Source organism: Silurus aristotelis (assembly GCF_946808225.1).
Source record: "Silurus aristotelis genome assembly, chromosome: 15".
Taxonomy (NCBI): Eukaryota; Metazoa; Chordata; class Actinopteri; order Siluriformes; family Siluridae; genus Silurus; species Silurus aristotelis.
In genome coordinates, this window is record NC_139588.1 from 10224395 (window position 1) to 10250770 (window position 26376).

Below are 26376 nucleotides of genomic sequence, written 5' to 3' on the forward strand. Positions count from 1 at the left end.
AGACTTATTGAATAAAAGTGGTAAGTGTTTTAGGTGTAAAAAAAAAACAAAAAACAAAAAACCCTACTAACTACTGATTGTGAACTGACCAAACAAATGGCTCACAATATAGAAGTAATTAAAGCTTATGATCAGTGGTTTATTTATTTATTTAAATGTAATACCCAGGTTAAATAAACAAACATGACATTAGATTGTAAATGAATTAAATAAAGATGCTTGTGCTTGTTCTTCTTTTAACATTTCATTTTATAGAGAATCACCTGCATTTATTAACCTGGTCTTGTTTTGTATATGAACAAGTACATAAAATGTAATTTCTCAGTATTTTATACACTATTTAATGCCTGTCCTTACATTTAAAAGAGACTTTCTAAACCCGAATGTGGTTATGGACTGGCGGCTTGAGCACCGATACCTTATTGATGTCTTCTTTCTCCTGACGAAGACTTCTGACTTGCTTGTCCAAAGCCTTGAGCTTGGTGGACGAGCTCTCGTAGTCCTGCCGCAAAGTCACCGCTTCCTCCAGCTTTTGCTCCAGCCTATCAGAGTCTAAAAGACACAAACCCCGAGCAGAGTGAATCATGTGAGACATGTGACCACTTATGGGCCTCAGCTATGATTCATTAACTTGGTCACAATTTATTATTCTGACAGGAACTAGGATTTCATAAACCTTCTAAAATCGGCATTTCCCTTATATATCTTTGAACTGTTTAGTCATTATCTGTAACAGTATATGTCCCTGCTTCCTGTGGTTGGTTCATTAGTTGTTTTTTTTTATCTCACCTGCTAGTTTCTTCTTGAGGCGCTCGATCTCCTCGTTAAGCTTTTTAATCTCTTTATCTCGGCCCAGCGTGCTTGTGCCACGCCCAGAGCCGTGAAGGGACTGCACAGCCTGTGTAGATTCTGGAAACATGAATATAACAAGAGAGGACACTATTCAATGTGAACAACTAAGAACAAAAAAAATAAATAAAAAAAATTCATAAAAAAAAAAAAAAGAATTCAGCAGTTGTTCAGGTTCATTATATGTATTTCTGTTTTATGAGCATGAAATCCTGCCCACAAACTCCCCACTCAAAATAACTCTACTTCAGACTCAACACACCGCATAATAGGTGTGAAAGTGGACCTTTTTTAAAGCCACGGTTCACGCTGTGTGTGATTGCGTACCCTGAAGCTTGCGGCTGAGCTCCTGTTTTTCCTGCTCTAGTGTCCGGATTCTCCGCTCGAACGCCTCCAGCTGCAGACCTCCATCTTTATTGGACTGCAGATCCTCTCCTGAGCCTCCGTCTGCCAGGGCAGCCAGCCTGAGCCGACCCCGGTCTGAGAAACAGCTCTCTGTAGTGTACGTGAAACCCACAAAGGGCAGGTGCTGACCAGTGAAACCGGTGTGGGAGATGGGAGGGGCGATGTCCTGCACAGAAAGTAGCACCCAGGATATTGAATACTGGCCAATTACACGTTCAATCCATCAGAAGGTTGTTTTTTTCTGGTGGGGGTGGGGGGGGGGGAACTTAAATCATGCAACTAAATTATATCAGTGATTAGGCTTGAAGTAGAAACCAAAATGTTTATACACTCAATGTGCATATAGGCTATTTACCATTTTAATAAATGTTTTAGTGTTTAAAATGACCCTCTCTTGAAAATCTTTTAACAGAAAAGAGACTCAAAGGGCAGGAATTATTATGCAGTTACAAAAAAAGGAAGAAATACTAACTGGGTTTTTTAATACATCATCATCAACATCAAAGTTGGACGTGTCGGAGGGAGAGCTGACGTCAGGAATGTAGGGCGCTTCAGTGCTGCGAATGTTCTCCCAGTCGATGGCAGAGAAAAAGGGGTGTTTCTTAAATTCCTCGATGCCGTTCTGGCCCAGCCTGTGTTCCCTGCTGCAGATCAACCGCTGCATCAGGTCCTTGGCATCCTCCGACACATCCGTGATGTGAGAAGGGAACTGGAAGCGTTCCTGGAGAACAGACAGAATGGAGGGCTATAGGCATGGGAGCTTGTGTAATTCATGTGTATGTATTAAAAAAATATGAATAAACTAAAAAAGAAAAAAAAACATTTTATAATTTATACTTTTTCAGCCATCAATCACCTCAGCTGTTAAATAAATAACTAAACAGGCATACAATATAAATAGCAAACACAAAGCCCCCTTTCCCAAAGTATTTTTTTTGCATAAACAATAAGCCTAATATTTACTAGTTTACAAAATAAAAATACAAAAATAAATTAATTTGTGCAAAACAACATTTGTGCGTATGGACAATGCATTTGGTTTAAACCCATTTATTTTAATAGCCCAATTAAATATGCTATTATAATAATTGTAATCTTCCTAATAAGAGTGTGTTGCGATTTCCATCACTGTAACCAAGAAAAAAAGTGTCTTATTTTAGCTACACTCTAAAGAAGTAAACATCCAAGCCCCATATCCAGAGACGGATTACTTCAGGAAATAGTTGTACCAGTGATGACGACCCAGATATAAAAGAAGCAGATGTCTATTTAGGGAAAGTGTTTGTAAATAAGATTTCATGCTTTGACAATATATTTTATTAACAGCCTTATCTGCAGTCTGAAGCCACCCTGGACATTTAAGCAGATTTAATATGCAGTTTACACTGCCTTCTAGACTTCACAGTAAAGAAATAAAGAGCCAGCAGTTGGTGTGTGTGGCCCACAGGTAGTAAAGTGGCGCAGCATTCCAGACTCTGTGGACATTGTGCCCATGCAAATTTCACCCGAATCCTGTTTGTCTGTTCTGTTCTAACTGCTAGTCAGGGTTACTGTTTGTAGGAAGAAAAGGAGGGTGTGGTAACGGCACAAAAGTACTTCTCGCGGCTCGTGTTTGTACATTTAAACTACAAACACAATTACTGAGTAGGGAATATGTAAGCTCTGAGATAACAATGCATTATTCACAATAACAAGAACATTTATCAGCAGGTTAAAGTAAAAAAAAAAAAAATAATAAAAATAAATAAAGAAATTAAATAAAATAAAACCTTCACAGGTTTTCATTTTCTTATTGCATTTTTCTTATTTACAATTAAATTTTTATTTTATTACATTTTCTTATTAGTCAAGCTGCTACCTCGCTACTACAGCACTCACTTCATGGTTCATGATCTTGCCGTAAGTCTCAACCAGAGACTCGGCGTAGAAAGGCGTCTCCCCGTACAGCATCTCATACATGCACACGCCCAGAGACCACCAGTCACACTCGGGCCCGTACTTCCCCATGCCGTCCTCCATGGCCTGCAAAATCTCCGGGGAGATGTAGTCTGGGGTTCCCACTGCTACCGATGACTGCACCTACACACACACACATGCACCAGAGAGACCATTTCAGTATGGAACCATTTGAGAATTTGAGGAGTAATACAATATAAAAAAAACAATATTCCGGAGACAGAAAAATAGCAAACATTTTATTCAGGGAGAAATCAAATTGAAAGCCATGGGAAGAGATAAGACAGAAGAAGGATAGGCCATTAAACTGCTCTGCCTGTAGGGTTATTTTTCCAACTGATGAATAACTGAGAATCCCAAAGAGCTCAAATGAATAATATTAAGGAGATGAAAAGTGGAATGGGAATTGCTTCAGAGTAACATTTAGCTTAGCCAATAACTAAGGAATTTGTGCGGGATGAAATGCAAAGTTTTACTCGAGCCAAACTGTAACTGAGTGTGACTGAGCATCAAAAAATTATAATCATTCAACTATCTAGATAAAGGATTATCAGATTGCTAGTCACTTAACAGTCAAGAGGGATGTATATGAAACCAAGGAAAATATTTCCTCTCGGTGAACAGCCAGCATTTTATTGCCAAAAAGCAAGAATCTCAGGAACATACAATTTTCACCACAACTACCACCATGAGAGCTCATGGTTATAATAAACCTATGCAGCAATACAGCATGAGCCTCCTGTGACCAAAACCAATGTCACATGGAAATCTTTCAAGAAGCCACACACAAATATTATAGATATGTGGACACTTTTGGTTTTACATTTTGTAACTTTTTATTTTTCCACATAAGTCAAGTCAAGTCATTAACACAATGTCTTTTGACGTGTGCATTAAAAAAAAAAAAAAAAAAAAAAGTCACTTTATAAGTACAGCTGAAGATTTTTGGGTTGAATTGATTAATATAGATTGCATATAAGGTTTTTCAAAAAATTACAGAAGGAATATTTAAAAGAATTAAAAGAAATAATCTTATCGCACTGCATCAGTGTCTGATTTCTATTTATAATAACTATTTAAAAAAAACAATGACCATGTAAAAAAAACTTGACCTTGCCAATATTTGAAAGTGACCATTTGTGGATGTGCATTTAAATTTAAATGTGCTTCATGCTGGGTGGTTCTTTGCCTTCACGTCAGGCAATAAACCCATGTAATGCACACCCACCATTGGATGGATGAAAAGATGGATAAATCACTTTCATCTTTCCAGAGGGAAATTCACAAGTACCGGATCATCCCTTACTTACATAAACTACTGTATTTAAGGGCTATGCATACCGATTGCACCCGGTGTCATAAAAACTGCTGCCATCAGTCAAAATTTCGTGATAAACACGAAGCAATCCCGGTTAAGATGAAAGAGCTTCGGAAAGTTCTCTAGAAAATTATTACCAAGGAAAAATGTTCAAAAAGATACAGCGCCATACCAAAGACCAAATAAATTTGATGATACACAGATGGAAACTTCATTAAGTCACAACTAATCTTCTTTGGGCAGGTGACCCATGCAAATTTCACAATCAAGATTCGCACACAGACTAATGATAAGGGGGGAAAAATATAAATAAATTTAAAAAACATTTTATAAAGTACAGCCAACAGTCATTTGAATGGAGCAGCAGAATAATCTGAAAGCAGCAAGAACAACTGCACAAAAACAACAATAAACTGCACCGAATCCTTTACATTTGTTTATTTAGAAAAAGTCTGAACACTTTTCGTTCGATATACTCTGGTCAAATGAACCAAAAATAAAACTCTTTGGTAATAATTTAGCTCGTCATGTCTGGAGGGAAAAAAAATGTATTGTGTAATAATTCACTAACACTGTGTGTGCAGTTTAAGTGGATGCACTGGAAGAATATATATATATTTTTTTAAGTGTCAAAATACCTATTTATAGTTTCAACTGAAATAAATTAAGCAACAACATTGCACTTTATAAAATAGTGAAAAGTTAGCTTGATGAGTTGATATAGACCCAATCAGTACTGTTTACAGCTACACAATCAATCAGTGAAAGAGATAATCACATGGCCTGCAGTGATGAAAGCTAATTGTTCAGCTGGGCCTCAATTTCACTAATCTATTCATCTGGGCTGATAAAGCACATGAAGAAACCCTGAAATTGATTCAATCACAGCTGGTATCAACAACTCAACCAGGGACAAAAAGAAAAAGCACAAGTAGAGCAGCGCTGAAATCTCATCTACTTAGCATCTAATCGGGATTGTGCTCTGTAACTGCATTTTGCACATTTGATAAGATGCTCTGATTGGATTGGGTGCAGAACAGGGGACATTTTTTTCGACAAAACTTCTCTGCAGTTTGATAAGAAGAAAAAGCCTTCTTTGTCACAAACAATACAGCAGAGTAAAACTCTTTGCTTCTTATATACTTATATACTACGCTTGAACCCTCAACCTTTTGAGCAGTAAATGTTTAAGCATTGAGCCACCACAGCTCTAGTCATTGACTTAAAAAAGATGCTGGGGTCTGCTATTAGGTCTGGAAACAATGCTTTTACAAACTGCAACCAGGTTTTGCTTTAACAAAATCAGAAGGGGCAGGACAGTGAAATAATTCTCTTCACAGGACCTCATACTGGATGCTGTGGCTGTGGCTCACTCACCGTTCCATCAGGCATCATCCGTAGACAGGAACCAAAATCGGCCAGGCGGATGTGGCCGTTCATATCAAGCAGCACGTTGTCAGGCTTAATATCCCTGAGAAAGAAGACGACAGATGTTATAGCACAAAACAATACCTGTTCAAGCCTTTTAAAGAGGGTGTGAAGAACACAGTTCTCGGGACTAAGCCGATCTTCACTCTGTCGTTTCTTACAGGTGATACAGGACCATGATGTCAAAGCAAAGTAAATGCCTGGTATAAACATTCATATTAGGTCCACATTGTTTATTAGTCAAATTGTTTCTTTTTGGCTAGTACAAATAACCATGGAAGATACGACCCCAAAAAAGTTGGGACGCTGTGTAAAATGTAAGTTAAAACAAAATGCAATGCTTTGTACATTTCAGAAGTCCATATTCTATTCACAATAAAACAAATAAACAAAAATTTTAATGTTCAAACTAAGAATATACACCAATCAGGCATAACATTATGACCACCTGCCTAATATTGTGTTGATCCCCATTTTGCTGCCAAAACAGTCCTGACCTGTCAATCTTTAACAGCATTGCCTTCATCAGCTACAGGAGCTCGTTTGTTGGATCAGACCACATGGACCAGTCTTTACTCCCCACATGCATCAGTTCACCACTGTTCCTTCCTTGGACCTGTTTTTTTTTTTATTTTTTTTTTTTTTTAAATACTACTAACCACTGCAGACCAGGAACATCCCACAAGAGCTGCAGTTTTAAAGATTTGGCCATCGTCAAACTCACTTGCCCATTTTTCCTGCTTCTAACACGTCAACTTTGAGGACAAACTGTTTACTTGCTGCCTAATGTATCCCATCCACTAATGGGTGCCATGATGAACAGATAATCAGGGTTATTCAGGGATAGTCTCTATAAACCAGTTAGTAAATAACTGTAACCATGTTTTTGACTAGGAACATTTGTGTAAATGTCACCATGACGTCGCTCATAATGAAACAAATATAGTAAGACCTTTATGACTAGTTGGGCTCTGACTACTCTTTCCTGAAACATGATACCAGGTGAAGTTCATCCTTTTTGTTGTCACTGGCGCTAGAAATGGTGCGAACGCTGTTAGTGCTTCAGGAAGCAGCACATAGCTGCCGAGCCCTCGTGGGGTAGGAAGGAAAAGGGTCTCTGCTGGACAGGATAGCTGTCCTGTACACGTTATGCACAACGGGTAAGACAGGAAAAGCCCTCTGCGCTGCCCCGGACCAGTGCCATCTGTGGCTTTTTCATTACTCTGTGGAGTTGGACATGCAGTGCCTACATGTGCGAGCGCACGGATTCCTGTATCTACACACACATTTGTTCAAACGGAGCAAACCGTTAACTTGCTAAGCATTATAGTGGTGAACAGTAAGGAAGTAAATGTAACGTGTTACTGTATTTAAGTAGCTATTTCGCGTATCTGTACTTTACTGAAGTATTTATAACTTCACTAGAGTTCAAGTTCAAATATCGTACTTTTGCTCAACTCCATTTGGCAAAATCAGTCGTTCCTCTTAATTCATGAGTGGATAAAAACTTGACAGCAAGCCACCAATCAGGGTCGAGCGTGTGCGCCGTTTTAAACTTGTTTTGATTGCCGCTTGGTGGTATGTACTTATCACCATCATACAGTTCAGCGTCAGTTCAACAGCAAGCCGAACATTTTGAGAGGAAGAATTAATGAAAGAATCTCCTGACTTGAACTCGCCAAGATTTCTATTAATAGACTGGTGTGCTGAGAGCAACAGTGTCTTCACATAAACTGAGTTGATTAATAAAAAGTCTCGTGACAAAAATGACAATAAAACATTATAACCATAATAAATTGTAGTACTTTGGATACTTAAGTACATTTAAAGGCAAATACTATTGTACTTTTACTCAAGTAAAAGTTTAAAGGGACACTTTTACTTGAGTTACATTTTACCGAGTGTATCTCAACTTTAACTCAACTACATGGTTGGTCTATTTTGTCCACCACTGCTAAGCACTATAGTGCATGCGAACCGGTTCTACAAGCAACTGATCTGCATCTTTACAGTATGATGTATTGCTCGTTTTCTCTCTCACACACACCCATTTACCTGTGCACATAATTCTGCTGGTGGATTGAGTGAATAGCAAGAACCATCTCCGCCAGATAGAATTTGGACATGTCCTCGGGCAGTCTGTCCTCAAACTTGCTGAGTAGTGTTAGCAGATCCCCGCCCACATAGTAGTCCATCACCAGGTACTAAAGAACAGGACAATGCAATTCATTTATGAGATGGAGCTTGAAAGGAGCTTCGGCAGTGTTGAAAATAACAATAACACCGCTGCGACAGCGCGCGAGTGTCGTTCATCAGTTCAGGCCACGGATTAATTGTGATTATGGACAGATTGAGACACTCACCAGGAAATTATCATCCTGAAAGGCATAATGCAGGGTCGTGATCCACTGGCAGTCTCCGTTCACCAAAACATCTCTCTCCTCTCGGAAACAGGCAGTCTTTATATATATATATACATAAAAAAATAAATATTAAATAAATAACAGTACTGTAGACAAATACAGAGCTATTTTACTTTCTGCTTTACTAGTAAACCTTTGCATGCATGTTAGTGTTACTAGAACCTGGGTGGGTTTCCTGACTAGCCACACTGACAAAAGCTCTCCTGATGTGCAAAGCCCAGGGCTACTGTCAAAGCTCATTGTGCTGAAACTAGGTCAAGATGAAGCAGAAAAGCAGAAAAAAAAAAAGAGCTATAGACCACAATGAACAGATTTGATCTCAGGTCCTTGGTAGCATTAGGAGGGCTTAAGGTAAATAAACACATTTTGTTTGCTTCATTGTGTTTCCAAAAGGTGCCATAGAAGTCAGTGTGATTAGGAACTACATTATAATAAAAATAAAATCAAAAGTCTACAAAAGGTGTAAAAAAAAAAAAGGAGGGGGGGGGGGGGCTTATACATTACCTCAGCCCTTTTCAGCATCTCCCATTTGTTTAGAATTTTCATGGCGTAAATGCGCTCTGTGTTTTTCATCTTCACCACGGCAACCTGAAGAAGTAGAAAGAAAAAAGAAAAAAAAAAAAAAAGGTTGTGGAAGGTTAGCACATGCTTTAAAAAAGTAAATTAGAAGGCAGCCCAATTAAGGGACTAAGAATAATTCGGCATGTTTTCTCATCACTTATTTACATTTGCCCTACTTGGGTTAACACCACTTGGGTAAAGAGGCACTTTAATAATTTTTTTTTCCTGTTTTGTGATGCGTCTGGTACAAAGGAGTGAACGAGCAAGCAACATGGGAAGTGGTCAACAACATAATCACCTGTTAAACACGGTGACAAGGTGAAACATGGTGACAACGAGACAATGGCTGCGTGTGAAGGTGAATAAAGACTTCCTCTCCAGAACAGCATATCGGTGAAAGAAAGGAAGAGACAGGGAGGAGAAAAGGGCTGTCACTGACGTTGTTGGCTTGGAACGGACAGACACACCCTGCATGGATGAGGGCATGTCAGGGAGAGGGATTAACTCTCTGTCTGTCTGTGTGTGTGTGTGTGTGTGTGTGTGTGTGTGTTATGACTGACGGCGTGGTGATAACGATACTTCTGAAGCAAAAACAAACAGCTTCACGTTGCTAGGGATATGAATAACCATTGACAGGGAACGGGTTTTTTTTGTCTCCAACTCAGGCGCTTCACTTAGTTGTATACGAGCTTATAGTATAATAAATGTTGCATTTTGATTTCTGATGAGAAAAACTAGCTGCATTTGGGCTCAACCATTTATGATATTTTCTTTGAGATCACGATTCTTGCAGCTTTTTTGATCACATTTGTGAAGAAAAAAAAAAAAAGGCACAATTTTTTGAGGGAAACAAAAACAAAACTAATAATGAAACTTTTATTCACTTTGATACCTACGCTGGTTTCCTTTTCATTTTTACATTTACGGCATTTGGCAGATGCCTTTAACCAGAGCGACTTACAAATCAGCAGGGAAGTTGCAGTGGTTGCTCAGTGGTGATGGGATAAGAACTTGTGACCTTTTGAGCCAAAGTCCAATGCCTTGACCACTGAGCTACCATGAAAGGACATGCTGCACTCCTGACACTTAAACCACAAAAGTTTTATATGAATTATTAGTTCTTTTTGCTCAATGCAAATGTGGCAGTTTTTTATTCCCTGTTTTCTGCACTAGGTTTTTTTTTTAAGCACTTGTAATACTTGACCCAAAGGCTTTCTGGGTGGCATCTGTAATACAAGACCTCTCTCTATAATAAAACTTATGCATTTGGACTAATGGTACGTTACTACTGATAATTGTATAATCTAAAATCACTCATTTATTCCTCACTCATACAAAATGCTCTGATGCATCCTACGATGAATGAAGCCAATCAAAAACAAAAGCACACTGCAAACTCTACTGTCCGAATATCAATAGGAGGAACTTTAGAATCTTCCTACAATACAAATAACCCTAAACCGCTACAGGTGGGGTGAGGACGCTCTTGGGCACACGCAGAAGTGTCGGTGAGAGCACTCCAGTTCTGTGAGAATAAAGCACCAACACACGAGGAGCTCCATATTTACTGCATAGTGGTATATATATTTTTATTTTTTTATTATTTCATACACTTTTTATTTGCACTATTCGAGGCATACACTGCTCTAAAACGAATGAGGTGTAATGCCGACTGCAAAAGTCTTTCGATTTAACCAAAAAAAAAAAGGGTTTAATAACCTGTAAATGCTTTATTAGAGAAGTTTTTTTTTTTAGAGTCAAAACAAACAATGAAAATAGTCAAATAATTAAAAATACATTTTTTATTATTATTACTTCTATAATTTTTCCGTTCTTGATGAGCATGCTCTATGTGCAATGTTTCGCTGGGAAATTTTGTGTGCAGCCATGTCTCACTCAGCCATTCATTCTTTTATATATTTAGCTTTTGTCTAGTAATTATGAATGTAATATTTAGTACACACTAGGGGTGTTCACGGTTCGGTTCAATTTCGGTATGGTCTGAGGTAAGATATATACGATAAATAAAATTGCTTGTGGTTTTTTTTTTTTTTTTTTTTTTTATTACCGCAGTTTACGATTAATAATATTTGTGAACAACAGTTTACATTTTTAAAACAATTTTGAATAAAATTCCTGCGCGGTTACATAATATACAATCTAATTTTATACAAAAAATAAAATCGAATGTAATTAAAGCAATACACTTTTTATCATATTGATTCCATTAAGTAATCAATTAAATTAGCAAATATTATATTGATTAAATAAAATTGAATAAATCGAAAATTTGTATTAAATAATTTACATTTGTTAGACCCCATTTCGGTAATACAGCTGCGTATAAGTGCGTGTTTGACATTTTCTAAATACATGTTCAACTTATTTCAGTGCACTTTAACAAATGGCTTCATTCACTCCCTCGATATGTGGAATTGTCAGGATTTTCCCCTTTTAAGAGAATTTCTTAAAGCAAACGGTAAATAATTCCATATCGGTGACTGGTGTAAAACCAGAAGTGGCGTGATTCCACGCATGCGCAAACCAACACACTACAAATCGTATTTCAATCGACTAGAAATCGTAACCCATGGCATTGTTGTGTTCTAAATAAGAACACAAGACTAAATAAACCTGCGGTCCGCCACTTAACACGTTCCTGTGGGAACTTGGAATTTGGTAAACGTGCACTGAACCGAAAGCCCTGTACCGAAAAAGGTTTGGTGTAAATACGTGTAACGTTACACCCCGTTACACATATAATATAAAACAGTTACATGGGACAAATTCATTACTTCTCGCTATTCCTGTTATGATGACATTTTCACACAGTTGTCCCAGGTTTCACAATTATTCCTACTTTCGCCATTATAATAACCTCCACTCTTCTGAGATGTTGTTCCACTAGAGTGTGATGGTATAAATTGTGTTCAATTAGCAACAAGGGTATAAATAAAGTCAGGTACTAATGTAGGTGAGGTGAGGAGGCCTGGGATGCAGTCAGCATCAAAATTCATTCCAAAGGTGTTCAATGGGACTGAGGTTAGAGCTCCACAGCAGGCTACTCAAGATCTTCCTCTCCAAAGCATATCTTTAAAAAGCTGGCTTTAAACACAATGGGATTGTCAGGCTGGAACAGGTTTGGGTAATGAAGGGAAATAAAGGGAAGATTTTATGCTACAGCATCCAAAGACAGCCTATACAGTTGTGAGTCTTCAACTTTGTGGTTACAGTTTGGAGAACCGCCTGTGGCTGGAAAGGTCTGGTGTCCCAATATCTTTGTCTACAGAGTTTAGCTTTTCACCTTTAGAAAAAGTGCAAATCATCAAGAAAGTTCTTAGATTGTCTAGAAGAGTGGTAAGGGAATATTCTGAAGGCCAGACAGTCGCTCATATAGTTATACAGGGTATAAAGGTATAGTCCATTCCCTCTGCTTAGACATTACATGACGTGTTTACTTGTACAAGCGCCTGTAAAGGGCAGATTAAAAACGGTGACCTGAACTAAAAAAAACAAACAAAAAAAAAACACCCAGGGATCCACTGATAACCCAAAGAAAGACAGATTGACTAACAGACAGACCAAACAGCTTGAAACACAGGTAAAGTATGCGAAAGGTACACTTTTTTGGGGTGGGGGGCAAGGGAAGTGTCAATCAAGCACTTACTCTGCATCATACATCCTCCGAACCCACACCAGATAACTGACCTCATTACAAAAACAAACCAAACCCAATGTGCTCAGGAGCCATTTCGATTCTTCCTCCCCAAGTGTCTCTTGTCCTCTTTCTATCTCTCCTTTTTTAGACACAGCCAGTCAGCCTGACCTAATTGGAAAGGCGGGGCGCTGTGTAAAAGGAAGGAGCGTGTGGCCACAGTCGAGTTGCGCAGCTGCATGATTGGACAAGTCACTTGCCGTACTTTTGCACAAGGCAGAGGCTTCATGCACAGTCAGCGCCCGAAGGATCGAACGCTGCAGCTTCTGTGGGCTCTGGCATTTTTTCACTTCAAAAGCAATCGTAACATTCGGCAGCTCTGCAGAACCAATAAACGAGAAAAGCTAAATCCAGCAGTGGAATAAAAATGGCTGGGAAGCTCCGGATCAGTGTCAGAGTCACAACAATCACTCAGTGTGTACTGACACCATGTATGGGGCTGGGTCTCGAACGTACTTTGACCTTATTATCTAGGACACAAGTGATTCACTGTACAAACCTGATACTAGATAAACATTGCAAAAGAAATAAAGGCTGGGGAGATGCATCACTCCTCAGTTTAGTCTGGCAGCTGAGTGTGCACATCAAAGAAAAATCTCAGAGTTTTTCCCTCTAAAACATATTTGCAGTGTGCTGAAAAACAAGACTTCACAGGTGAAGTGAATGCAAACTTCTCAATGAATATTATAATAAAACTATGTGCTGCAACCATCAGATTTATTTTACTGATTTCAGAGATTTCTCAAAGAGGACCAGACGTACAGTCAGTGGATTACAGTCGACTCCTTTTTTTTGTTCAGTCCTACTTCAAAACCCGATAAAAAATACACTAAATAAACAAAAGTTTGTGGACCACTCACCAAGAAATTTGTAGGTGCTTTTTGAACATCACATTCAGTCCCCATTTTACTATTATATTAACCTCCATTCTTCACTTTACAATGTGGTTGTGAAGTTGATCTTTCACTACAACCCATGTAAAACATATCATGGAGCAGACTTTGTCATGCTGGAACAGGTTTGGGTCTCCAAGTTCAAGTAAAATGAAAATGCAATGCTACTACATTGCTACCAACATCCTACACAATTGTGTGTCTCCCTGTTTGTGGTAATAAGTAGGGGGAAGAATCACATATAACGTGTTCAAATACTTTTGTCTGTAGAGTGCACCAATTTAGCTAAAAGCAAACAAATAAATAAGATCACACGAAATGCACCATGAATTCATTTACATTACACTATAATCATGCAGCATATTGAAATATTAACGCATAAACATTTTTAATGTCATTTCCACCTAACATGCATATTTTTTTTGTGCAGCTGCTTGCTATTTTCTGGGCAGCATGTGGTACATGTCCAGTAATTTACAAGGCAAGCAGCACATATAACATAAAAAAAAATAAGAATAAGAAATAATAGTGTAATCGGTGTTCTTCAATTTTCTCACTGCTAGATTAATTTGTGATTATTTAATATTATAAACCAAAACAAAACCACTGGGAAGTCACTTGAGATTTGTCTCTCATATTGTTAGCTACTTAATTATTCTCCAAAGCCAGCAAGTTGATAAATTTACTATTTTGCTTAAATTTTTTAAAGTGCATTTAATGTGCTAGGGTTTGGGAGAATAGCAAAACTAGCTAATTGTACTGGCCATGCACCTCACCAGAGGCACAATCTCTCCATTTTCTTCTTCTTCCTTCCAAGTGCTATTTTTCTTTAAAATGTCTCAAGAAAAAAAAAAAAGAAAAGAAAAGAAACCACACTTACTTCTCCCATTCTGGAAGAACAATAAAAGCTGATTGAGGGTCGAAACTAAAGTTGTGAGGGGGGACTGAAAAAATGCTAGACCACACACACACACACACACACACACACACACACACACACACACACACACACACACACACACACACACACACACACACACACACACACACACACACACGTGATTCAAGGAATCCATCCAACTGTATGTCTAGATTTGTTGTTTAGTGTTGTATTATTATACTATATATTTTTCTTACTGTACTAATTATAATGCTTCACTTTGGGATTAGTAAAGTCTACATTAACCAAGAGGCATAAAATCGAATAAATAATCGATAAACATATAGAGTACACCCCTCACATTTCAGCAACCATTTTATTATTGATATTTATCTCAAGTGACAATACTATGGAAAAGAAACTTGGATATATTTGAGAGTAGTCAGTGTGCAGCTTGTATAGCATTGTCCTCAGAAAATAAATGGAGGACAGTAAATCTGTACTGCTATACATGCACATTGTCTACTCTAATATATCCAAGTTTAATTTCTATAGTATTGTCCCTGGAGAAGATATACTAAATTAGTTGCTGAGATGTAGGGGGATGTACTCACTTTTGTGAGATACTGTAAGCAAATCATTGTTACTTGTCGCTCAATTTCCTGCAGTCATTCCTGAAATCGGTTTCATCCCTAGTCAGCATGCAGTTTCTGTACATTCACAAACAAACACTAAAGCTTTTAGCAAACTACCACTTCTCACATGCACTTCATACTCTGCTTTCTTCCCCTTTTCCTCTCCTCCTCCTGTAAAGACTTATGCGGAACATTTTTCGGCCGAGGCAGAGGGAGTGGACGGTTTGGCAGCTAGTAAAGTGCACGGGGCGCCGAGTGCTGAGAAGAATCTGGTGTACAATAAAGAATATTCAGCAGTCCTGAATCTCCCTGCTCGAGACTCGTTCAGAAGAGGGATACATCAGTCATGCACAGGAAATGCGGAGACTTATCTGGAAATGCATCCTGTAGTGTTCAAGCGAGAGGAAACGAGTGGCTGGGAGTGGAAGTGAGCGAAGCCTCTCATTCACACACACTCACACACATTCAGTAGGGTAAACAATATGACACAGTGAGAGTACCAAAAAAAAAATGATGTGGTCTGTAAATGAATAAAACAGTTCCCGTTTTAAGAATTTTTGCAAGTAAACCGAAACCTGTTTCACACGCTGGCCTTGTCCGAACCGTTTATTTTAAGCCATTGTGGTTTTACAATGCGCTAAATTCCGATAACTGAAACTGAATTCAGATTCCTCCAGCAGGTCCGAAATTCATTCAAGAGCATTAATTAATCAGGATTTCAAAAAAAGGAACTGCTTTTCCAGGTAGAAGTGATTAAACCGGTCACCTGAATAACAAAAGTTGTTCATTTCAAGTTTTGAGAACGCTTTCATGCGCACAGAAATATCCCTAAAAAAAACAACAACAACTCTAAAAGCTCTTTTTGATCTTTAAACCATAATAAGCCGCATCCTAAACCAGGAAAAGACAACATGGATGAGGAATCCCGTGACAGAGAGACTGCTAAACACTGCTTGGCGAGAGTGTGTGCTTCACAATGTATTATCTGTGAGGGGAAACACTATTTTTGTAACAGGCTCTCCTTTGAGACAGTATTTACTTCCTGAGCCCTTCCTGAAAGCGGTGCTATCCTGCCCTGCTTCCTGCGCCACTACAGACCCTTGCGCTGTGAAGCGGGAAAGATCTGGGCTGAAGGAATATGAAATCAAGACGTTCCACAGTCTTCCTGTTTAGCGCTTAGTAGCATCGGAGGTGTATCCTGTTTATGGTATATATGGATAAGGAGATTTTATGAGGGGGAAAAAAAACATCTGAAAGTGCCTTTTACTCTAAACATTGATAATTCCATTGGTCGATGATGTCAAACTCCTTTCTGCTGCATCATACAATGTGGACTAGCGGGGGTTGGTCCAACACGTAATCCATCAACAACCGGTTGATTCCAGACATAGCTTTGCACTGGCTGCACGTCATAGGAGTAACAAACAGGCTGAAGCGTGCGAGAGTAAATAATGTAAGCTCGATGCCGCGCGAATATGGTTAACTCATTACAACCATCATTTCCAACAGTTCATTTGAGAAAGAAAATCATTCTCGATACTGTTAAAGCTCAAATGCACAGAAGCTCACTGGGAATGATGGGAAACACTGATTTTAGGCCTGCTTTCTTTGTCTTACATTTGGAAAGAATGTAAATAACAGTGAAAGAATTTTTGTAGGCAAAAATGTTTTTCTTTTATGTGTGTTTCCCCTCTTCCAAAAAAAAAAAAAAAAAAGAAAAGGCCACTGTGTAAATGCTGAGCTTTTCGGCAAGAGGATTTTAGACTGGAAAAGAAAAAAAGAAAAAAGTGTGAAATGGTGGAGCAGAGTTTTAATCTGGTGATGTACTGGCGAGGTGTTCGGCTGTTATTTTCAATAAGGCTCGGCGAAAAGGCTAAAACGTGATATGCAGAAAGGCAGAGTGGGAGTGAGAAATCTGAGCCACCCTTTTATCCATCAATCAAGCGAGAAACGGTGAGCAGGAGAAAGTGCGTGCTTTGTGTAAACGCTGCCGCAACCCGGGAGCATGTAGTAAAGGTACTGGAGCGGCACATTCCACAGTTCGAACGATCCATCTCAAACACCCAGATCTGTCCTGTCCCAAAAACAGCACGGGGAAAGCCAGGGCCAGAGCCCTGGGGAACCGACGGGACGAAAGAGGAAGAGAAATGAGGCAAAGGAGTAAAAGAAGGAGAGGAAGGAACAAGCCTGGGGATGTAGATAAGAGCTTTTTTTGCGGGACTGTAAAATCGCTTGCTGTTTCAATAATACGTTTTTTTCCCCCCTCACACGAGGAAGAATCAGATCAGCTTACCTCTCCGAAGGCGCCCCTGCCGATCACCTTGAGCATCTCGAAGTCGTCCCTGTGGAGACGCATATCTTTTACAGTGGTGGTGAACGGCTTGACTGCAAAGAGACAGAGAAAGAAAGACAGAGGATCTTCGTTAACTTGGAATCCAATCACAGCAATCGTTTTTTTTTTTTTTTTTTAAACAGCAAAAACGCCGTACATAACCACAATATCATTCTTCGTGCTCGGGATAGAAGGGAATTCCCATTGCTGTGAATGAGAAAAAGTGCTGTGGTGTATCATTCCCTACTGTGTGAGTGAAATAACTGTTCTTGTTGTTCAGTCTCAAACCGCATTTACTTCACCTGTGAGAGATGTATGCAGGGACTACCCCACCCAAAGGGTAAATAATAAACCAATTAGCATGCAGATTATTATGTAATTGTCTGCTGCTGTTACTGTTGGTTCCTTGCCTTTATAAGTGGTTCTTATGCGTCTTTTTTTTTTTTTTAGCAGAATTTTGCGCACATCAGTGTGTAAGTTGCCCTTTAGCAAAACACATCTTTGCTGTCTGAGCTTGATGTTTCTCATTGCTACGGTACACCTGACCATACAATTTGTATAAGCTTTTCGAACATTTAATTCTACACGCAGTCCGAATTTGCAGTTATAATAACCTCCACAATGGTCTAAAAATATTCTGCTAGTTTTTGGAGTGTGTTTGTGGAGATTTGTGCTCATTTAGTCACAAGTCAGGTACTGATGTAGGGTTTGGAGGCCTGGAGTGCAGTCAGTGTTCCAATTCATCCCAAAGGTGTTCAGTAGGGTTGAGTTCAGAGCTCTATAGCAGGCTATTCAACCCATGTAAACCATATCTCCATGGAGCTGGCTTTGTTTACGTTTACATTTATAGCATTTAAGAGTTGAGAGCAACTTACAACTAAGCAGTTGAGAGTTAAGGGCCTTGTTCAAGGGCCCAACATGGTGAGCTGGGTTTAATATTTGTGACCTTCTGATCCAAAGTGCCAGTGCCTTAACCACTGAGCTACCACCTCCCAGCAATGTTCACAGGGGCATCATCATGGTGGAACAGGTTTGGGTCTCCTAATTCAAGTAAAGAGGGAAAATCCTATCCAACTGTGTCTCCATCTTTGTGATAACAATTTGGAAAAGAGGAGCATATGGCTGGAAATCTCAGGTGTCCTAATACTTTTGTTTATACAGTGTATTAGTTAACTTAACTTACTAAGTCGTAAAAATATATTTCGAGAAACAAAATACATAAACCGAATGGCTTACAGTGTCCAACTCACAAAAGAGTTTAACCTATATTTTATTTATTTAACTACTTACCCAATAAGTCAATATGTAATTCTTTTCATTTTTATCGTAAACTCTTCCTTGACCTCGAGAATAAGATCAGCATATTAAGATACATGATTAGATCTCATAAAAAGCTAAAAGAACTGATGAGAGCATTATTTAAAAACTATACTGTCTGAAGAACAAAGTAAGAGAGCGTTCCACCTCCACGAGCACTCCTCCCATCTTTTACAAGGCACAGCAGGGGCCTGGCAGACGTCCAAGCCGAGACTAAGCTGGCCTGAAGCGCTCGCCATATGAGGACATGTGCGGCGTCTCGTGTACAAAAGACGTTTATCACTACTAAAGCCACTGGCTTTAAACATTGGCTCGCTTTGCCCCACAGCCTTGACCCTTTGTAAGGGGGGGAGGATGGGCTTTTAGTGCAGTGTGAAAAGAGCATCATCTGCTTTTCACGTGGAGATCCAGCGCCGCAGCCGGGCACTCGGCACCGAGTTTTAAAGTCGGTAATCTATAAAGCTGTACAGACCCTTACAGATTCACAGCATCACTGCTACTACAACACACCGCATTCCTGTTCAACTTTAGAAAACATGATTCATTTATCAACCATTTTCTTACAATGTCTTACAACATGAAAATACGCACCAGCGCAATAAGAATTTACAAGATGATGGTGCGAGGTCAGGTATTATAATTGGAATCATAACTCATGATGTCCAACAAATGAATATCCATGAGATCACGATGAGTTACAAATGACAAAGAAACGGACGTGGTGGAGAACGCGTGTGAAACTGATAACCGACAGAAAATATGAACACACATTTTACAGAAGTTGAGTGTTTTTGGATGAGCATGGACCTCATGGAACGTAGTGATGACTGCAGCTGCTCCAGAACAACCCCATTCACACCAAAGCCAAAATGGCTTAACCGTTCATGCGAAAGCAAACCAGAGGAAAAAAAACAAAACAAAAGCCAATGCTGGACTAAAAAGCTACAGCTGCTTCATCCCATATATCCATGACTGTGTACATTTACGAGCTCAGGTATGGTTTGTTCTTCTTCTTCATCATGTTCAAATCGTAAAGAGAACCCAAAGAGGTCTTGAGGCAACTTCATCAGAAAATCCAAGACAGAGGAGGCACTTATAATAATGTTATACCATCTTGTTTTATACAACACAGCTTGAAAAGAGTATAAAATCACACAAGAACATCCAAACCCATGATGCAGGGATAAAAAAAATAAAAAATGAATTGAAAAATAAATACATAAACATAGAACCTCACACTGTCGTTCCATTAATGCCCATATATAGTGCAGAAAACATTTCACATGCAAGTCTAGTGTCCCTTCAGTCATGAATCATCTTCAATTCACACCATCATAGTTACACTGCGAGCCTTGCTGTTGATTAAGATCGAGAAGTATTACACTTGTCCAAAAGTTATTCGCAGTCTCTTGGTATTTTCTTAATGAAGGTTGAATGTCAAAGGAAAAGCAGTCAAAATATTTACTTAGCCAGTCGTGCTACGAAACAAGAGCTCACTTGAAAATGTTAACCATGCTGCCTCGGCCCACCGCAGTGACTGGACACCGGCCTGAGCCAAACAAGCAGAGCTCTGAATGAATGTAGCACTGAAAGTATGGAAGAGATCCAACTACACGCCTCTGTGAAATAAACGTTTCTGTGCGGAGTTGACATTTGCCTGCGCATAGAGACGGTCATTACAGCAGAGAGAGAGAGAGAGAGAGAAAAGGAGAGAGTGAGAGAAAACCACGGGAGGGAGAACCCACCTCATCCCAAAACACATATAACCAGGAGAAGATTAACAAGTCAGGGAATGAGAAGGCCTTCTTTGTGCACCGCAGGCCAGTGGGAGGAGGAAACAGTCCACAAACATGGACTAACAAGAGTCCACACTGTTTTTCCTTCACTAATGGTTCAAAATGTCGGATAAACAAGGAACTGGCCATGAGTAGAGCTAAAATTATATTTAATGGCTGGAAGGTTTTTGTTTTTGTGTTGATGTTTGTATCCGCTGTATAAAATATATAAAATAAAAATCAATTAACTCATAATGACCAAAAAACAGCAAAAACGTCCTCAGAGTTCACTTGGCCAATTTTGGGAGTTTCAAGACCTTATTAATGAAACACTTGTGCCAACATTTGTGCTTCCAACCTTCAGAGGGCATCGTGATCTTGATTAACTTTTTCCAAACTGTTTTACATCCTACTGGTCAAGTTCGTGTGACACATAATGCACACAACTGCAGCTGGTGTATGGACTTATAGATTATTATGACTTCATAGTATGCAAAAGTCAGAGATCAGCATATATTACGCAACCGGCGTACCAACTGGAGCGCCATATAACCAGACGGTTGCTCAATAATGATATTTTCAATACCAAAAAATATTCTACCACAGTAGCAGCTTGTAAAATCTTTGGAATAATGCAGCACAGGTTTCGAAAAGGCTAAGAGGACCAAAGCAGAATTATACACTACACAGCAGACCTGCAAATGTCTGCCAACAATAAAACAGCCGATTTATCATCATTAATCTGTTTGTGTATAAAAAATTGCTTACATTTTTTTCAGAGGAACACTGTCCTCTAGAACAACATTCTCAGCCCTAAATAATATCACTTTATAGCTGAATTTTAAGAAACATCGTACTATTATTATTATTTTTGTGGCTTTAGGTAGAAAGAAACTAGTAGAAGGAACACAAAACTCAATTGGGATCAATCTCCATCTCCAACTCAATCTCTAAAGCGCCAGAAGTTCTCCACAGGACCACGTCTTATATTTTGTGATGAAATTCACAGTTTTTTTTTTTGTTTGTTTGGAAGAGTGTGCCATAACATTTAACATTAAATGTGGATAGAGCTGAAAATTTACAGCTCTGATTCTCTGAATTATATAGTCATACTGTTCAATAAAAACACACACACACACACACACACACACACACACACACACACGAGGAATATATGTGCCAGTCACAGAACATGTTGAAAGTGTGTTTGTTGAGCAAATTTGCAAAAATGTATTTAAAAATTACCAGTAAAAAAAATGTTCATGATATTTTTGACACTATTGTCGTAGCATGAAAACTGGGTATTCCGTATTTTTCTCCTTGACAGTGGAAAGACACAGTCTGCCTAAGCAACCACAGCTACAAACCAAACCTGGGTTACTCTCAGTACATGAGTGAATGGAAGCTTAACCTTTGGACCAACATAAGAATAATATGACTAAAGGTCACCCAAATAACTTTCCCATACAGATTAATTTTACATTCTTGTTCATCATAATACATATCTTATGGACTCTCCCATGGCGTGCATTGAATATCTGCTAATTCTGCTCTAGACTGAGCCTATGCTATGGGAGTGGCCAGCAGAGCTTGAGTCCCAGCCCTGAGGCGTGGTAGTTAAGCTCAGAGAGCCACCGCACCTGAGTAACATACTTCAGCGCCTGGCACGCCCATGTTAAGAATCACACCGTAAATGTTTTGTAGTTACAAGATAATCAGAACACTCCTTGTGGGTGAGGCTTGAACTAAAAGGTAAACATTGCTGATGTCACCTTTCAGGAAAAATTAAAACCGAGGCCTGTCGACGTCACCGTTTGTTGATAAAACGGTGCTGGAACTGCAGCTAGGTTGATTATGCAAGCTATTTCCTAGAATGACCTCATAAACTGAAAACCCGACTATAGCATATAGGAGAGTAAGTGCTGAATTAATACAGATAAATGATTCGATAAAGCAGACCTGCACTATCAAGGGGCTTATTAAACATTAATAGGGATATTGGTGAGTGAAGGACAGGGAGTGGAGGCTGGTATAAGTGCTTAGGCTGGTAGTGGAAACAGGAGGGGGTGGCTTGGCTGGTAAAAGCATCAGGGCACTTCACAGGGTTAATCCATTATCCTGCCCCAGCTACCACCCACACACACACACACACACACACACACACACACACACACACACACACACACACACACACACACACACACACACACACACCAAACCAGCCATTTACAGGCAGCTCCCTGCTGACCTTGGCCCTACTGCCACCAAGGTACCAGGTTGCTTTAGCAGAACTAGACAGGAAGGACTAGGCATGTTTTTTGACAGAAAAAGCTGTGCCTCTGAAATGACAGGCTGGGTCCTCTGTAATTTTCTCTGGGAGTCCCTTGGGGGAAACCGGATAACCTTCCTCATGGACCAGCTGAGGAATAAGTCAATCATCTGAAGGTGAGAGGGTCAGAGGAAGGCTTGTCTTTCAGGATCTGATCCCGTCACATAGAACACGAGACACATTCCCTCGAGCCTCGAAAATCTCTCACCACAAACGGCATTAAAAAGGCAGTAAATTCACATCCTCTTTGCCAACCCGGGACCCAGATTGACAATAAAAGAAAGAAAAGCACACGAGGAGCTTGTACTATTACAAATGCTGCTTACTGTATAGCCAGTATACTGTATATACACAGGCTGTTTTGGGCCCCTGAGCAAAGCCCCTACAGTTGCTCGGTTGTGTGAATGGCGATAAAATGTAGAAGGGTGTCTGCCAAAATGCCATGCGTTTAAATGCAAGTACTTCCTTGTGGAAAGAAGCAGGTGGTCAGATATGAAATTGGCAGGACAAACTAAGGCCAGGGCATATATGATGCTTGCACAGCTCTGTGTAATGCATTTAGTGTTTTTATTTATTCATCAGTAATTGTCTTACACTTCCCAAAGTCTGGGTAGTTTGCCAGAAAACAGAATAAAATGGGAGCATGCAAGATTGGACAAACTTCGTGCAAAAATGGCCAGAGTCATTCAAATGTGCCCGAGTAGAGTCGGAATGAGTTTGTGGGATTGGTAAAAGCATCTGTAAGAGGCTAGGAGAAAGCCTGCGTCAGGAACAAGCATGCAGAAGACTAAAAACAATTCCATGCAATTCCATCTATTATTGAAAAAGTAAGCAGGACTTCACATTCACACATTAAAGAGTAACCCTTAGAATTAACTGGTTTAAGTGTCCCTATTGATAGACCTTGGTTTTGAATAGAACAGGCATGACCCAGACAGAAAGCCCCAAAACCCTCAGCTGTTCCCATATTACTTAAACCAACATCCAATGCACAGATATACAGTAAAGATATTACCATACTACTTATTTATAGCAAACAAATGTACATGCAAACAATGTTGGTTTTCCCCGAACATAAGGTCCACTAACATCTGGTCACATACTACTGAGACACTATGACACTTTGAAGTAATGAATAACCTTTGCTCCATCGTTTGCTTTGCAATGACGTCATTGCTCTTTGGTCCTTCTGTGTAGCTGAAGGGCTATATAATGTTGTGGTGGGTCGCATTACTGCTTCACTGCTCAAGGGTCCTCATTCGATCTCATTTTTTCAGACTGTTTGGAGTTTTGCATGTTCCCCAGGTTCTCCGGTATCCTCCTACTGTCAGAAGGTGGATTAGCTTTTGGTTCTTCATGGTGAACAATGGCCCATTCCACAGGGTCTCAATAAAGACCTCACATCATGGTGTGTGAGAAAAGAAAAAAATGAGGAAAGCTAAACTTGAAGAGGAAATTTTGGACTGATGTTTTAAACACTATAGAAAAAAAAACTGACAGGATATCTGATGAGGAACGGCATACAATCCTCTAGTACATTTCCAGAGATTTGTGGCGCTCATGGAGGCCTGACACTGTACCAAGACACTTGTCTTCCCCTCCTTTATATTCCAGGTAAAAGGAAAGCTAGATTATGCCTTGAGTAGAGTGATGAAGTCAATTGAGACTCAGTTAAACGGTATTACTGGACTAACAAGCATCAATGAATAATGCAATAAGTGCATAAACGCATATATAATCATGTTTATACAATATGGAATTACAATTTACTGCATGCCAGAAGGTCAATGTGATGTCCATTAACATCACAATTTTGCTCATGTTGTGGAATATTAATGCGCACATTCAACCGTCTTTACAGTATAAATATTATAGACAATTGTTTACAACACGTACACCACTTGAACAATATTTTATGACCTAATCGCATGTTGACTGTTCCTGCCTAAACATGAGAGTGAAGCTTAGGTTTCAGGAATAGGGTTCCCAAGGCTGCGTCTCCGCTAATCCGTATAAAGTTTTTCAACCGTTTCTCAAAAGTTGCTCGTCCACACTGAAGCGCCTGAAAACGCTTACGTCTCTGTACTGCGCGTGAGCAAACGTAAAATGCGTCGACCTGCGTTGTTTCCGTCTGCTGTTTATTTGCTTTCTGGCTCGTTGACACGTCGCAGCAATGGATAGAAATCGTTTTCGAAAGCCTCGAATACGTAGCTTATTAAAAAAAACGCCCACCGAACCGGATACATTTGAAAACGCCGTTTTCGCGTCCACTTTGGAGAGCGTTTTCTAAAAGCTACATTATCGGTGACTGATGCGCTTTGATTCGAAAACGCATATTTTTCTGTGTTTTTAGCGTAGACATGGCCTTAAGATGTAATAAGATTCAAATTAGACTCCCTGCTATGGCATGGGCTTTATACAGTAACGGTGTTTCAATAATGCACTGCGGAGGTGTGGGTGGGATGACCAGAACTTAACCGGTGTTCATTCTAGTAAGCAACAAAGTGATGGGTGGCAATTAATGTTCTATGTGCATTTTTGACAAAGATCTGCTATTTCAGCAACACCAAGCAATAATACTTGCATTACTAGCCCAGAAAAAAAACTGCCAAATTGTTAATGATATGCTACAGCGATAATCCATATAATTGCCTTCCTACAATGCGTGTGCTTCTCATTTTTTCTGTAAAAACGTCAGGTTTTTTCTGCAATCAGTTCCCATTTTCAGTTTACCAAAATGGAAGGAACGTTTTTTTAGTCATGTACCTCATTACGCTCTTACTCCAATATCTCCTGGAGTATAATGGTACTCATAGTGTGACTACCAACACAACTAGACATACTACAAACATTCTAACACCTCATCAAAACATGTCTTGCATCAGACCATTTACTAAATATTATACAGTCTAGCAAACCACCTCCATGATAACTCTATGGTATTACTTCTGTGGTAGCATAAAAAAAAAGCCTCAAAGAGCTCGTTGGAAACCAGCTGCTGTAGTCCACCACACAGGAACAATAAGAACAATCACCAAAGGCATGAAAGGGTCCGTGACATTTCTTGATTGAGAACACTTCTTGGGTCAAGGTCATACCCTCTGCAACTTTCATTACTTAGTCATGCTTATATCCCTAATGGTTCTTTCAAATGACAGGGGTTTATGGCAGAGGACGCATAATAGAACCACACCCATGTCTTTTTATGAACGAGCTCACAAAACGTCTCACTTGGGAAGCAGACAAACGAGGAGCTGATATTTCGAACATCATGTCAACACCATGAGATTGGGAAATTCTAATATGGAGTGCAAAAATGTGCTAACAGCCAATCATCTTATAGTAAAGGGTCTAAAAGTTTAAAGATTAGATACAGCACCTAATCGAGCCTGTATGGACATGATGGGTGGAAATATGTGCGCTAGTAGGAACTTGAACAGGCTAAAATTTCCTTCCTGCAATCTAAATCCAAGGGCATTTTAGCAAAAAAAACAAACAAACAAAAAAAAAAACACGCATGTATTGAAAAGCTGAATATTATATACAGTGGGTTTAACATC

At 39.4% G+C, this 26376-nt stretch overlaps 1 protein-coding gene across 2 annotated transcripts in view; it reads right to left on the reverse strand.

Moving 5' to 3' along the window:
• The window catches only part of cdc42bpb (CDC42 binding protein kinase beta (DMPK-like)), a 58439-nt gene that overhangs the window by 23776 nt on the left and 8287 nt on the right, over positions 1-26376 (reverse strand). For both annotated transcript variants that reach the window (XM_083561918.1, XM_083561917.1), the window contains exons 2-11: positions 17357-17448; positions 8884-8967; positions 8320-8415; positions 8012-8160; positions 5906-5999; positions 3133-3333; positions 1727-1975; positions 1177-1420; positions 790-909; positions 419-552 (exon numbers count right to left, since the gene is read on the reverse strand). In XM_083561918.1, the coding sequence (XP_083418044.1) occupies positions 419-552; positions 790-909; positions 1177-1420; positions 1727-1975; positions 3133-3333; positions 5906-5999; positions 8012-8160; positions 8320-8415; positions 8884-8967; positions 17357-17448 (1463 nt within the window). The remainder of the gene's footprint in view (positions 1-418; positions 553-789; positions 910-1176; positions 1421-1726; positions 1976-3132; positions 3334-5905; positions 6000-8011; positions 8161-8319; positions 8416-8883; positions 8968-17356; positions 17449-26376) is intronic.